Raw genomic sequence first — 14,448 nt, forward strand, 5'->3', positions numbered from 1 at the left:
GTTCAACAGTCCAGCACCCACAAATTCCAAAAATTCACAACCCCTCGTGCTGTTTCTCACATCCCGGCCCTAAATGATGGGGAGGTTTGACACCATTCCATGCTAAGTGATCAAACTGATTGGCTTCAGCTTCCTGATCCTAAAACTCTGGAATTCCGTCCCTATACTGCACCAACCCTTGATCACACATTTAAGATAATCTTTGAAACATTTTTGAGCAAGCTTTTTGTCACTTGCATTAATATCTCCTCGTGCAGCTCCATGTCAAACATATTTGGCTCCCTCTGATGTGCCTCAGGTTGATTTATCGAGTTAATGGCAGCATATAAAAGTTGCTAGATAATAAAATGTGAGGCTGGATGAACACAGCAGGCAAAGCAGCATCTCAGGAGCACAAAAGCTGACGTTTCGGGCCTAGACCCTTCATCAGAGAGGGGGATGGGGGGAGGGAACTGGAATAAATAGGGAGAGAGGGGGAGGCGGACCGAAGATAGAGAGTAAAGAAGATAGGTGGAGAGAGTGTAGGTGGGGAGGTAGGGAGGGGATAGGTCAGTCCAGGGAAGACGGACAGGTCAAGGAGGTGGGATGAGGTTAGTAGGTAGCTGGGGGTGCGGCTTGGGGTGGGAAGAAGGGATGGGTGAGAGGAAGAACCGGTTAGGGAGGCAGAGACAGGTTGGACTGGTTTTGGGATGCAGTGGGTGGGGGGGGAAGAGCTGGGCTGGTTGTGTGGTGCAGTGGGGGGAGGGGATGAACTAGGCTGGTTTAGGGATGCAGTAGGGGAAGGGGAGATTTTGAAACTGGTGAAGTCCACATTGATACCATATGGCTGCAGGGTTCCCAGGCGGAATATGAGTTGCTGTTCCTGCAACCTTCGGGTGGCATCATTGTGGCAGTGCAGGAGGCCCATGATGGACATGTCATCAAGAGAATGGGAGGGGGAGTGGAAATGGTTTGCGACTGGGAGGTGAGGTTGTTTGTTGCGAACTGAGCGGAGGTGTTCTGCAAAGCGGTCCGCAAGCCTCCGCTTGGTTTCCCCAATGTAGAGGAAGCCGCACCGGGTACAGTGGATGCAGTATACCACATTGGCAGATGTGCAGGTGAACCTCTGCTTAATGTGGAATGTCATCTTGGGGCCTGGGATGGGGGTGAGGGAGGAGGTGTGGGGACAAGTGTAGCATTTCCTGCAGTTGCAGGGGAAGGTGCCAGGTGTGGTGGGGTTGGAGGGCAGTGTGGAGCGAACAAGGGAGTCACGGAGAGAGTGGTCTCTCCGGAAAGCAGACAGGGGAGGGGATGGAAAAATGTCTTGGGTGGTGGGGTCGGATTGTAAATGGCGGAAGTGTCGGAGGATAATGCGTTGTATCCGGAGGTTGGTAGGGTGGTGTGTGAGAACGAGGGGGATCCTCTTGGGGAGGTTGTGGCGGGGGCGGGGTGTGAGGGATGTGTCGCGGGAAATGCGGGAGACGCGGTCAAGGGCGTTCTCGATCACCGTGGGGGGAAAGTTGCGGTCCTTAAAGAACTTGGACATCTGGGATGTGCGGGAGTGGAATGTCTTATCGTGGGAGCAGATGCGGCGGAGGCGGAGGAATTGGGAATAGGGGATGGAATTTTTGCAGGAGGGTGGGTGGGAGGAGGTGTATTCTAGGTAGCTGTGGGAGTCGGTGGGCTTGAAATGGACATCAGTTACAAGCTGGTTGCCTGAGATGGAGACTGAGAGGTCCAGGAAGGTGAGGGATGTACTGGAGATGGCCCAGGTGAACTGAAGGTTGGGGTGGAAGGTGTTGGTGAAGTGGATGAACTGTTCGAGCTCCTCTGGGGAGCAAGAGGCGGCGCCGATACAGTCATCAATGTACCGGAGGAAGAGGTGGGGTTTGGGGCCTGTGTAGGTGCGGAAGAGGGACTGTTCCACGTAACCTACAAAGAGGCAGGCATAGCTGGGGCCCATGCGGGTGCCCATGGCCACCCCCTTAGTCTGTAGGAAGTGGGAGGAGTCAAAAGAGAAGTTGTTGAGTGTGAGGACGAGTTCAGCTAGGCGGATGATAAGACATTCCACTCCCGCACATCCCAGATGTCCAAGTTCTTTAAGGACCGCAACTTTCCCCCCACGGTGATCGAGAACGCCCTTGACCGTGTCTCCCGCATTTCCCGCGACACATCCCTCACACCCCGCCCCCGCCACAACCGCCCCAAGAGGATCCCCCTCGTTCTCACACACCACCCTACCAACCTCCGGATACAACGCATTATCCTCCGACACTTCCGCCATTTACAATCCGACCCCACCACCCAAGACATTTTTCCATCCCCTCCCCCGTCTGCTTTCCGGAGAGACCACTCTCTCCGTGACTCCCTTGTTCGCTCCTGAGATGCTGCTTGGCCTGCTGTGTTCATCCAGCCTCACATTTTATTATCTTGGAATCTCCAGCATCTGCAGTTCCCATTATCTCTGATACTATAAAAGTTGCTGTTGATTTGAACATTACCTATCGATTTCAGCACCTTAGTCAGCAGCATTTAGGGTTGGTTTGTACATGAAACAAAATGTGACATCTGAAGGGTAATATGTAATAATAATGACAGTGATGCTCTCCCTCTTGTGATGTTGATAGCTACGTTTATGTCCAAGTATTATCATTGCAATGCAACAACAGTCTGCTGAATAATTTTAGTGACAATGCTGATCATATCAGGTTTAATTTAAAGCAGCTACTGTCATGATGTTGCATGACTGGCACTGTCATATTATTTCATACACACCTATCAGTTTGATTCAAATTGCCTCATTTAACTTGATGTCATGAAAACTGCTAACACAAAGCTGATTATATACATTATTGAAAATGTTTTCAACACAGTGCCATAGAGCGTCTACACAATGGCATGATCCCGTTTTTAACAATTTAGAGATCAAAATGAAAGGCAGACCAAGAATGTCACATTAGCCGAAAGGAGCTCTTCAAAATGTAGTGGTAAGTGGGGAAGCAATGATGACGTGATTGTAACTGCAGGACTTAAGAGTCTGATGAATGTGGCAGGAAGGAAATATATAGCAAGGCATTCCAGGTCTGGAGATTCCTCCACTTTTAGTGGCCAGAGGTAAATGAACGCTAGAGGTAAACCAATCAGGTGGTTTAAATTTTGTGCTGAATTGAGCATTAAAAAATGCAGGGCTTTTTAAATACAGGCCTAGGACCAGATTTTCGGTCCATTAAAAATAGTGGGTGGAATCGGGAGGCAGAGGTTCCACTCTCATTTTCAACAGGTCAAATTTTCTTTAATGGGGACACGGGCATGAGACAAATGGGCAGAAAGCCTGAACTCTGCAGGCTGAATTGAATCCAGTGTTTAATTTCAACAGACCCCAGTTTAACCTTCATGAGAGCCTTAATCCCAAACATATACTCACAAATTGATTGAGTTGATGTGAACAAGCTTGCAGAGTGAATAAGGCCTGCACAAATGCAATGATTTACAGTTTTTCTTAAAATCCGCTGCTCGTTAGGCATAAAACTAAAAGTGTGTCATTGTCAGTGAGAGTTAAAAAGAAACCCTCTTGTGGCCTGCTTTGGGTTGACAGAAATGTGGTTGTACAATTTCCAAGGAGACTTGTTTTGGGCAGTTTGCTGAGAGTTGCCATTGTACCATTGTCAATGTTTGGCTGAGTTTCAAATGCTACAATTAACTGAATAAGATGATCTCAGTTTACAGTTGATTGGTTGTCTCAAGATTTTCTTGAAGGATTAGCTTTCATTGGCTTTTGATCTGAGTAGACATGTGTTTGCTTTCATAAGAAATGAGCCTTTAGGAAACATTTAACAACAGTGTGATTTTTTTTCACTATCAAGTGTGTCAGAGTGGAGGTTGTATTCAATTGTTTTCATTTTAAAAAAATCTCCACATGGCTCCTGTGATCTGTCCATGAGGGATACTGGATGAATGGCTCAATAAGTAACATAGATACATGCGGACATGAGCAAGTAGTTGGGAGGGGTCTGAGTTGGTATGGGATTGGCTGAGAGAGGTCATGAGTTTTGAGTAACAGGGTTTGGGATGGAGGGCTATGGTAGAGAGGTGGAAGGTCTTGCATTGGCATTGAGCTGGCATGGGGAGGGGGCAATGTTTCTTTTCGTGCCATCTACTACATCAAGAGTTTGAAGGTTCAAAAACAAATTGGCAATTAGAGGGTTCGACAGCTGGGTACTCACCACTTGGCTCAGTGCTGATATCTCTATTATTGTACAGCCAGGTTACTATGGGTGCAGGAGAACTGTTGACTTCACATATCACCACAGCATCCTCTCCTTCTCTGAACTCCTGGGGAGACTTGATTTCATGAAAGGTCAGCTTTTCTGTGGACAGAGTGTAGCAGGAAGAAAGCAAAAAGAATCACACTGATATTCTAAAATCACCCGTTTGCCTGAAAATGCCTACATCTTGCATCTGTTTGCAATAGCATAGAGTTATACAACACAGAAACAGACCGTTCTGTCTAAATTGTCCATGCCAAACAGATTTTGCGAATTGAGCTAGTCCCATTTACCTCCATTTGGCCCATATCCCTCTCAACCCTTCCCATTCAAATACCCATCCAGTTGCTTTTTAGATATTGGAACTGTACCTGCGCCCACCATTTCTTCTGACAGCTTTTTCTCGGCTTGTTACCCTTCAGGCCCCTTTTAAATCTTTCCCCTGGACTGCCCCACCCCGGGGAAAAACCTTGTCTATTTACCCTATCCATGCCCCTCATGATTTTATAAACCTCTATAAGGTCACCCCTCAGCCTCTGACGGTCCAGAGAAAATAACCCCAGCCTATTCAGCCTCTCTCTATAGCTCAAACTCTCCAGCCCCAGCAGCATCCTTGTAATGAGAGGGAGAAATATAAGACTCATGTTGATCAATGTGCAATGAAATCAGAACACTTTGAAAAGCAAACTTAAGCTTTCAAGTTGCAATATCATATTAGCAACAATAGCAACAACACTTGTTTCTACATCACCTTTATGTAACAAAGCACACTGCCTTTATTACCACAAATTGTCTGAAAACAATGCACAAGGTAGTGGAATTTTAAACATAAATTGTGTTCTAAACTAATCTAATTTCTTATTTGGTTTAAAAATTATTGCACCAGGAACCAGTTCTTCCTGGAAATTTGCGCATGTACCTTGGATGAATCAAACACCATGAAAATGTTCAGCCAATGTTTCGGGCTTGTGAGTAGGCGCTAATGAATTAAACTAGATCTCATGCACACAAGCACGAAACAGGTTTTAAAACCTGTTTTAAAACCAGGTTTAAAACTCTTTTTCAAGTGAGTGAGAAGATGGATAGTCTAGCCTAATATAACTGGCAAAACGGTTGTGTATACTTCTTAGAAATCATTTTCTGGCATTTTAATCTGGGTAACTCACAAGTGGTCAGTTGGTACTCAGATTAAAACTGCACGCCTTTTAGTACTGAATTTATGTTGTTGATTAGACATAGAACATAGAACATTATAGCATAGTACAGGCCCTTCGGCCCTCGATGTTGTGCCGACCTGTCATACCAATCTGAAGCCCATCTAACCTACACTATTCCATGTACGTCCATATGCTTATCCAATGACGACTTTAATGTACCTAAAGTTGGCGAATCTACTACCATTGCAGGCAAAGCGTTCCATTCCCTTACTACTCTCTGAGTAAAGAAACTATCTCTGGCATTTGTCCTATATCTTTCACCCCTCAATTTAAAGCTATGCCCCCTCGTGTTCGCCGTCACCATCATAGGAAAAAGGCTCTCCCTATCCACCCTATCTAACCCTCTGATTATTTTATATGTTTCAATTAAGTCGTCTCTCAACCTTCTTCTCTCTAATGAAAACAGCCTCAAGTCCCTCAAACTTTCCTCGTAAGACCTTCCCTCTAGACCAGGCAACATGCTAGTAAATCTCCTCTGCACCCTTTCCAAAGCTTCCACATCCTTCTTATAATGCGATGACCAGAAATGTACACAATACTCCAAGTGCGGCCGCACCAGAGTTTTGTACAGCTTCAGCATAACCTCTTGGTTCCAGAACTCGATCCCTCTATTAATAAAAGCTAAAACACTGTATGCCTTCTTAACAGCCCTGTCAACCTGGGTGGCAACTTTCAAGGATCTGTGTACAAGGACACCGAGATCTCTCAGCTCATCTACGCTACTGAGAATCTTACCATTAGCCCTGTACTTTGCCTTCCGGTTACTCCTACCAAAGTGCATCACCTCACACTTGTCTGCATTAAACTCCATTTGCCACCTCTGCAGCTTATCTATGTCTCTCTGCAACCTACAGCATCCTTCTTCACTATCCACAACTCCACCGACCTTAGTCGAATGCAAATTTACTAACCCAATTAGTACTTGATTGTACTAATCATATCTGTCCCATGCTACCACATGAAGAAAATAATTTAAAACTACTTTTTCGTGAAAATTAGTCATATTTTAAAGCTGGTACATAGCAAATGTTGCAATGCAATGATATGTTAAAGACATTATTAAACCAAATGGAAATTTGGGATGAAATTTGCCAAGATTGTGAGGTGCAGTCATAGTTGAAACTCTAACCCCACCATATCTATGGAATATTTAACTCTCAGAGTTAGTCTCACTTATACATTACTCTCTCAGAATGCATTAAACCACAGGTAGACAATGGCCCAATATTTCCTCATACACAAAACATTATAACTATGATCAGGCACAGAAATAAGACCATAAGTAGTAAGAGCAAAAGTTGACCATTCAGCTCATCAGGTTTGCTCCACCATTCAATGAGATTATGGCTGATCAGATACCCCTCAGCTCCACTTTCCTACCCTTTCCCTGTAACCCTTGATTCCTTTATTGATTAAAAATCTGCCCATCTCAGCCTTGAATATATTCAATGACCCAGCCTCAACAGTCTTCTGTGGTCAAGAATTCCATGGATTCGCCACCCTCAGAGAAAAAATTCTTCTTCATCTCTCTTTTAATGATGGACCTCTTATTCTGAGATGATGACCTCTGGTCCTATGCTCTCCCACAAGGAGAAGCAACCTCTCCACATCTACCCTGTCAAGTCCCTAAAAATCTTCTAGGTTTTAATGAGGTCACCTCTCAATTCTAAATTCTACTGAGTATCGAGCCAATCTATTCAATCTTTCCTCATAAGACAGCCCCACCATATCTGGTGTCAGCCGAGTGAACTTTCTCCTTAGATAAGGGCTGGGAACTGTTAACACTATTTCAGCTGCGGTCCAACTCATGCCTTATATGGTTTTGTGTCCATACTAAACATAAAGGCTTCCAGCAGGGTCAGTGAATAGAATTAAACAGTCTACAGCACAGAGAAAAAGGCCATTTGACTCATTGAGCCTCAGCTAGTTAAAATAAAACACCTAACCAGTCTAATACCATTTTCTAGCACTAGGCCCATAGCCTTTATACCTTGCCATGTCAAATATACATCCAAATATCTTTTTAAATGTTAGGAAGGTTTCTACCTTTACCACCCTTACAGGTAGTAAGTTGCAGATTCCCATAACCATCGTGGTGAAAAACAAAATTCCTCACATCTTCTCCAAATGTCATGCCCGTTACCTTAAATCTCACAACTAAGGGGAAATGTTTCTTCCTGTCCCCCTTGTCTATGCTTGCATTTTTTGATGCATCTCAATCATGTCCTCCTTCAGTATTCTTTGCTCTGATGTAAACAACCCTAGCCTAACTAATTCCTCTTCTTTATTAAAACTCTCCAGCCCAGGCAACATCCTGGTGAATCTCCTCCACACCCTCTCCAATGCTATCACCATCTCTCCTGTCATGTGGATTCCAGACCATCACACAATACACTAGCTATGACCTAACTAACGTTTTATACAATTCCAGCATCAACTCCCTGCTTTTAAATTCTATGCTTAGGCTAACAAACACAGCTTTGTCCCATACGCTTTCTTGACCATTGTATCTACCTGACCTGATATCTTTAGAGATCTGCTGACCAGGAGTGGGAAGGGTGCTCAGGCTCACTGAGACACCCCATATGCTTTACCAAATAAGGTCAGCTGGGTAAACAATTCTGCATTGGGGCGACAACTTTACCATCCAAAGAATGTGGAACTCAGGCCTGACACTCTTCTCTGGAATTGGACTTATTTACTGCTTCAGAGTACTATGCCCTATCCGTTCACTTTCACTGCATTTCAATGATTATTAGTGACTGGACATTTCAGCCAATATGAACATTCAAAGGGAAAATTGGGCCAACGCTTAAATGAGGAGAAAGAACATGAGGAAAAAAGCAAATGACGAGAATCGATTGGGTAGCCCTGCCTAAGAGCAAGTGTAGACACAACAGACTGAATGGTCACATTAATTGATCCATCATCTTATAATTCCATGAATCCCTAGCTATATAGTCCCCTTTCCACTTAACCTTTCACTCACTAGTAGCAGCTCCTTCAGCATTGACTTCTCTATCCTTGTCTCTCCATTGCTACTACTTACCACAAAGCTACCTTTCATGTCATATACTTTTCGGTGATGAACTTTCACCAAATCCATATCACTCCCTTTTAATTCTGTAATAGAATGCCAGTCTGTACCCTTACGAGGGGCTGATTTGTCAGTCCATAGAAACTGCAACAAATGTTAGCTTGTAGTAGCAGATTAAAGTGATTAGAATGATGAAAAGCCTCATATAGTTCGCAAATTATCTTTGAAATCATGGAAGCGTGGTTATTTCTGGGTCTCCCATTATAAGTCAGACAATATAAAGTGATTATTTCACATAAACAATCCTCCTGTTCACAGAGCCAATGCAACACGAAATAAAGCCACTTTAACCCTTCCTTGTGAATTCCTGGCTGTCATCATCTTCTGCTGCGGTTATGACTCACCAGGGTGAAATGTGATAGGCTGGTCCCACTCCTCTTCTATATACCTCTCAGCTTTAATATGAAGTAAAATGTCAGCTTAAAAGGATCTGAGCTATTGTGCATTTCAACTTTCACATAGCCATTGTCTATCTAACCACCAGCCTATCAATCCAACACTGTGGGACCAGATATTCACTCCTACAAATCAGCTGGGCCACTCTTCCACATACACTACTGGATAATGGGAAAGGGTTGGCCACACAACATTGGGCACGTTGGTCTGCGAGATTGTGGAAGGTGGGTGAGTCCATAACAGCCCAATTGTTTTCCATTGTCCTCACTGCCCACTGCACTTTTCAGGTGTCAGATGTGAGGAAGTTTGTGAAGGTTGCTATGACAATGCAGCTCAGTCATGGGTAGAAAATCAACACCACTGTGACCACTGCTACACGTAATAGCCAAACCTGCTGAGGAGGTTCGAAGCCTCCGTATGTTGGTTTTTAGTCTAATTTTTTTAGCCTTTAAACTTGTACCAGAGACTGACTTACTGTTTGTTGTATCACTGCCTAATCCCCTCTAAACCCTGCCTCACCACACCCTTTCCCACTTCCCCCAACAACTTAAATGTCTTGGTTAACAGTCTTGATTGGAAATGAAGACCAGATGCTCACCACTCCCCATTTTGCACCAGTAATTACCTTGTTCCCATTGAACAGTCAGTAATTGGGCATCGAATAGGTAATGTATGTGCTTAGATATCTGAGAGCAGGACAGCAGGCCCCTCAGTTTGTGTTGTGCTTCCCTCAATTCACTATTAAAAATAAAATCCAGCCCCTATCCCCTTTGTTAGATCGATAGCTAGATAAATATAAAGAAATCTATGTGTTTATTGGCCTGTCTATCTATATCATCTCTGTGTATCTCTGTTTATCACTCTATCTATTTATTTTTTACAGTTTTTTGCTTGTCATCTCCTTAAGGTCCCTGACATCCAGGACAGGTGACCAAATTTTCTCGAAAAGCTCAGAACAATGGAACTCAATTTTAACTTGATACCTGAAAAACCTGTACAGAAACCGGCAAGCAATTTGAAGCTAATTTCAGGGCTGATGCAGACTGAAGCCATTTTTCACTGTGCAGGTGATATAAAAGTGTTTTTGGTGAAGCTGCATTTGTGTAAGCACTGAATGGGATACTTTGCTGTGTTAGGCCTTGACACATAACTACGGTGATAGCTTGGGGCAAATAACACTTGAGCTGCCTTCTTCTATATCAATTCCATCAGAAATATAATTGCCATACCATCATCAAAATAATCCATTTCATGTTGCAATTGGGATAAATGGTTCTTAGGTTCAGGTTTTGGGTATGACTCCTAGTTGGAGTCAAAATGTCTCTTGGAATATTAGGTGCTGAGAGTTACCAGACTCATTTGCAAAACTAGGCTGATTTGTTGCAGTATCATATCAAGAACAAGCCTGCCTGCATTTACATTATCAATGTCTCGCTGGCAATCATTGTATGTACATTGCTTCCTTTGTCGCTATGAACTGCTGGAACAAGCACAAGACAGCATGTGATTAATGATGCAATTATATTTTACAGCTTCTGGGTTTACTTACTGTAAATTTCCACAAGGATTGTCGCTTCCTGAGACTTTCCATTGACATCTGTCACCTGACACTGGTAGATCCCAGCATCCTCCTCGTTGGCATTGTAGATAGTGAGCCTTGATCGTATTTCCTCTGTCTGCATGACAACCCTTTCACTGGAGATGACTTTTTGTCCATCGGGCCTGTACCATTCTATACTGACAGGGTCCCCAATTACTAGAGGAGAAAATAAGAGATTAATAAATGGATTGTACATTGAGAAGTCTAGTAAATTAATGCTGTTTTCATTTACTGTACATAAAAATGCCATTATCCCATTACATCCATGTTAGTCAGCTTGGTTTTTTTAATCATTCATGGGATGAGGGTGTTGCTGGCCAGGCAGCATTTACTGCCCATCCTTAATTACCCAGAGGGCAGTTAAGAGTCAACCACATTGCTGTGGATAATGGGGTGGAGAGCTGGATGAACACAGCAGGCCAAGCAGCATCAGAGAGGCAGGAAAGCTGTGGGTCTGGAGTCACATGTAGGCCAGGCCAGGTAAGGATGGCAGCTTCATTCCCTGGAGGATATTAGTGAACCAGATGGGTTTTTCCCAACAATCAACAATGGCTTCACGGTCATCATTTGATTCTTAATTCCAGATATTTATTGAACTCAAATTCCACCATCTGCCATGGCAGGATTCAAACCTGGGTCCCCAAGGGTCTAGGCCCAAAACGTCAGCTTTTGTGCTCCTGAGATGCTGCTCGGCCTGCTGTGTTCATCCAGCCTCACATTTCATTATCCCCAGTATGTTATCTGGGTTTCTGGATTAATAGTCCAGCGATAATACCACTCAGCCATCAACTCCCCCAGTTGTCTGATTTGTGCTGCAAAATGATGCCAGCAGCACAGGGTTTAACTCCTCCACCAGCTGGGGTACCACCTTCTTAACCTTTCTCCTTGCCTGAGGTGAGGTGACCCTCAGGTTAAACCAGCACCTTCAGTCTCTGACACGAAGCAGCCCGCTGAAACAATGGTGATTTTTCTTAATTGACATGTGTTGCCTCTAGTCCCAAAATACACAACTGATTCTTACCATACTTAGGGCAATGAAAGTTAGACTGTAAACATTGCCAATGTTGTCCACAGCCCCAGTACAAAGGAATCTTTGGAACAAAACAGGCCTCATATATGAAGTGTTATGGAGGGATTTTAGTTTTGAGGTTAGGTCAGAGAAACTGGATTTGTTGTCCTTGAAGAGGAGATTTGATACTGTTGGACACAATTACAACAGGTTTAGATGCAGCACACAAAGGATTAGCCAATGGCACAAGGCATGGGAACACAAACTGATGTTTTTATAGGCAAGAGATGCAGATGAATGTGAGGAAAATAACTTTTTAGGCAAGTGGCAATAACCTGGACTTTGTTAACTCTGTGGGATGTCTATAGAGAAACACTGAATGATTTCAAAAGGACATTGGGAACCTGATTGAAAAAAAATTTTTGGGATAGAGAGGAAAAATGAAATTGATACATTGCTGTACAAAAAGCAGGCATGATCTCAAGGACTGAATCTCATCTTTCTGTGTCTTAATGATGTTATGACTCTCTGCTTGCTCTCTCTTTCCATTCTCTTCGAAGATTGTCAACAAAGTTCTCAGAAGTGATAAGGTAAGAATGCTCCACTCCACATTTTTACTATACCTGGTTTGATATTATTGGCACATGACACTAAAGGTATTGTTTAAATGTTAAGAAAATATTTGTGATGTGATGGTCATAACGTGATATGTAGAAAGATGCTGGGATAAAGAATTGTCTGGCCACTATATATTTGTGAAAATCCCCTATACATTGATTAGAGATATTGAAAAAAATTTTGAAGATTGTTGATGTATGTATTGTGGCAGTCCATATGGCAACCAGACATATTCAGCTCACCTTACACAATCAAAAATCAAAGGTCAAGCTAACACCGGAACTGTTGCTGCGTAGAAGCTGACTATTTGGCCCAGAGTGGCTGCACCTGCTCTTCAAATGAGCATCACCACCCAGTGCCAATTTCCTGCCCTTTTCACACACTCTTGCATAATATTTTTTGCAAAATAATCAAACATATTTGAGTGACTGGATTAAACCTATTTCCGCATTGCCAGCACTGCATCCCAGATCCTAACTAAACCTCTGTGTGATAATTCTCCAGCATCTGCAGTTCCTACTATCTCTGTGTGATAATTGTTCTTTTTACACATCACCCTTGCTTCATTTGCACATCATTTTAAATCTGCCTCTTTATGCTTGTTCTTTCTCCAAGCGGGTACAACTTCTCCCGACCTTTTCAGTCCAGCCTGATCACGACTTTGGAAACCACTATTAAATATGGTCTCAGCCTTTTTCTCTCTGAGGAGAATAATCCCAACATCTTCAGTCTATCCTCATCACTGAAGTTTCTCATTCTGCAAACCTTTTATGCAAATCACTTTTTCAGTCGCTCCAATGCGTTCTCATCTTTTTTATAATGCGGCGAGTGTGCACCAGACTCCAACTGAGCTCAAAAAAGTGTCATATGCCAAACAATTTTCTCATTAGTACCCTTCCAAACAGATTTGGATTTTTTTTTAATGGATCAATGTTTGTTTGAAAGTCTGTCATCAAACTTGTGGGTGCTATGTTCAAACTCAGGAACACATCTTGTGCAGATAGTGTGTACTCCCCATCCCCCAAGATGCACGTCTATATTTCAAGCAAATGATTGGAGTTCCCATTGATCAACAGCACAAGTGTGGGTATTGTCAAGCAACAGAGATTCCCAAAGGTTTTGCTCCATTTTTATCAATTATCCTGCGTTTGTCACATCTCCAGGTTTCCATGGATAAATGCCAGCTTGTCCACTTGTCTAATGGCATACACTCAGGTATGATATCATTGTAAAAATGCAGAATTAATACAAAATGCCAGAACTGGCCATCTCACATCATCTTTGTTTTTTTTTGAAATTCACTCATGGGGTGAGAGCTTCAGTGGCTAGGCCAGCATTTATTGCCCATCCCTTATTACCCAGAGGGCAATTAAGAGTCAACCACACTGCTGTGGGTCTGGGGTCACATATAGGCCAAACCATGTAAGGGTGGCAGTTTCTTTCCCTAAAAGGCATTTTGAACTAAATGGGTTTTTCCTGACAATTGATATATGGTCATCATTAGACTCTTAATACCAGATTATTTTTACTGGATTTACATTCCACCATCGTCTATGAGGGGAATCAAACCCAAGTCCCCAGAACATTACCTTGGTCTGTAGATTAACTGTCAAACAACAATACCACTAGGCCATCAGCTCCTCTGGTGAGATGTTGATTTTAGGATTCTGACTGGTCAATGTTGATTACATGAGCTAATAAAATCATGTGATTGGCGCAAACAATGGATAACGATTTTGGGTTTCTATCTCTCTTCATTGTTGGAATTTGGATAACTTTTAAAGTGTAAATAGCCTATTTTTCTAGTTCTCTGTATGTTTTATTTGGGTTGAAATGGGAAGGTGACAGATATAAGTACAAGGGTTGTGGCATGGATAACTGTACATTTCAAAGGCAGGTTCTGACACTCAGTGTAAATGTTGTTTACACCGCTGCTTGTTAAAGCAGTGGGGCAGATTTCTACAGATAAGCTGGTGCTAGGGTGGGATGTGAACAGATTTGGCTGGCAACAAATGGCTGATTGTTCTGAGAAATAATGATCTATTGTCAACAACTCAAAGGCATTCTTTATGATTGGCTCCCAGGCAGATGAATAATTTGTGGATGGGATATTTTGTGAAAAGCCATTAGACCACTGAAAAGGAAGGAGCTGACCTTCACTCGGCAGTGCAAAAAACTCCTTAAGCCTGAAGAAAATCAGTTTATATATATATCCATCCCCAGAACTTGTTGTAAGTTGTGGTTCTTAATCAATAAATCAGAGGCTT

General features: G+C 43.0%; 1 protein-coding gene across 3 annotated transcripts in view; it reads right to left on the reverse strand.

The window, feature by feature from the left end:
- Positions 1 to 14,448, reverse strand: part of LOC125457009 (neural cell adhesion molecule 2-like) — a 1,449,549-nt gene that overhangs the window by 427,119 nt on the left and 1,007,982 nt on the right. For all 3 annotated transcript variants that reach the window (XM_048540683.2, XM_059650141.1, XM_048540684.2), the window contains 2 exons: positions 10,504 to 10,710; positions 4,203 to 4,346 (listed from right to left, as the gene is read on the reverse strand). In XM_048540683.2, the coding sequence (XP_048396640.2) occupies positions 4,203 to 4,346; positions 10,504 to 10,710 (351 nt within the window). The remainder of the gene's footprint in view (positions 1 to 4,202; positions 4,347 to 10,503; positions 10,711 to 14,448) is intronic.

This window comes from Stegostoma tigrinum, chromosome 12 (genome assembly GCF_030684315.1).
Source record: "Stegostoma tigrinum isolate sSteTig4 chromosome 12, sSteTig4.hap1, whole genome shotgun sequence".
NCBI classification, from domain to species: domain Eukaryota; kingdom Metazoa; phylum Chordata; class Chondrichthyes; order Orectolobiformes; family Stegostomatidae; genus Stegostoma; species Stegostoma tigrinum.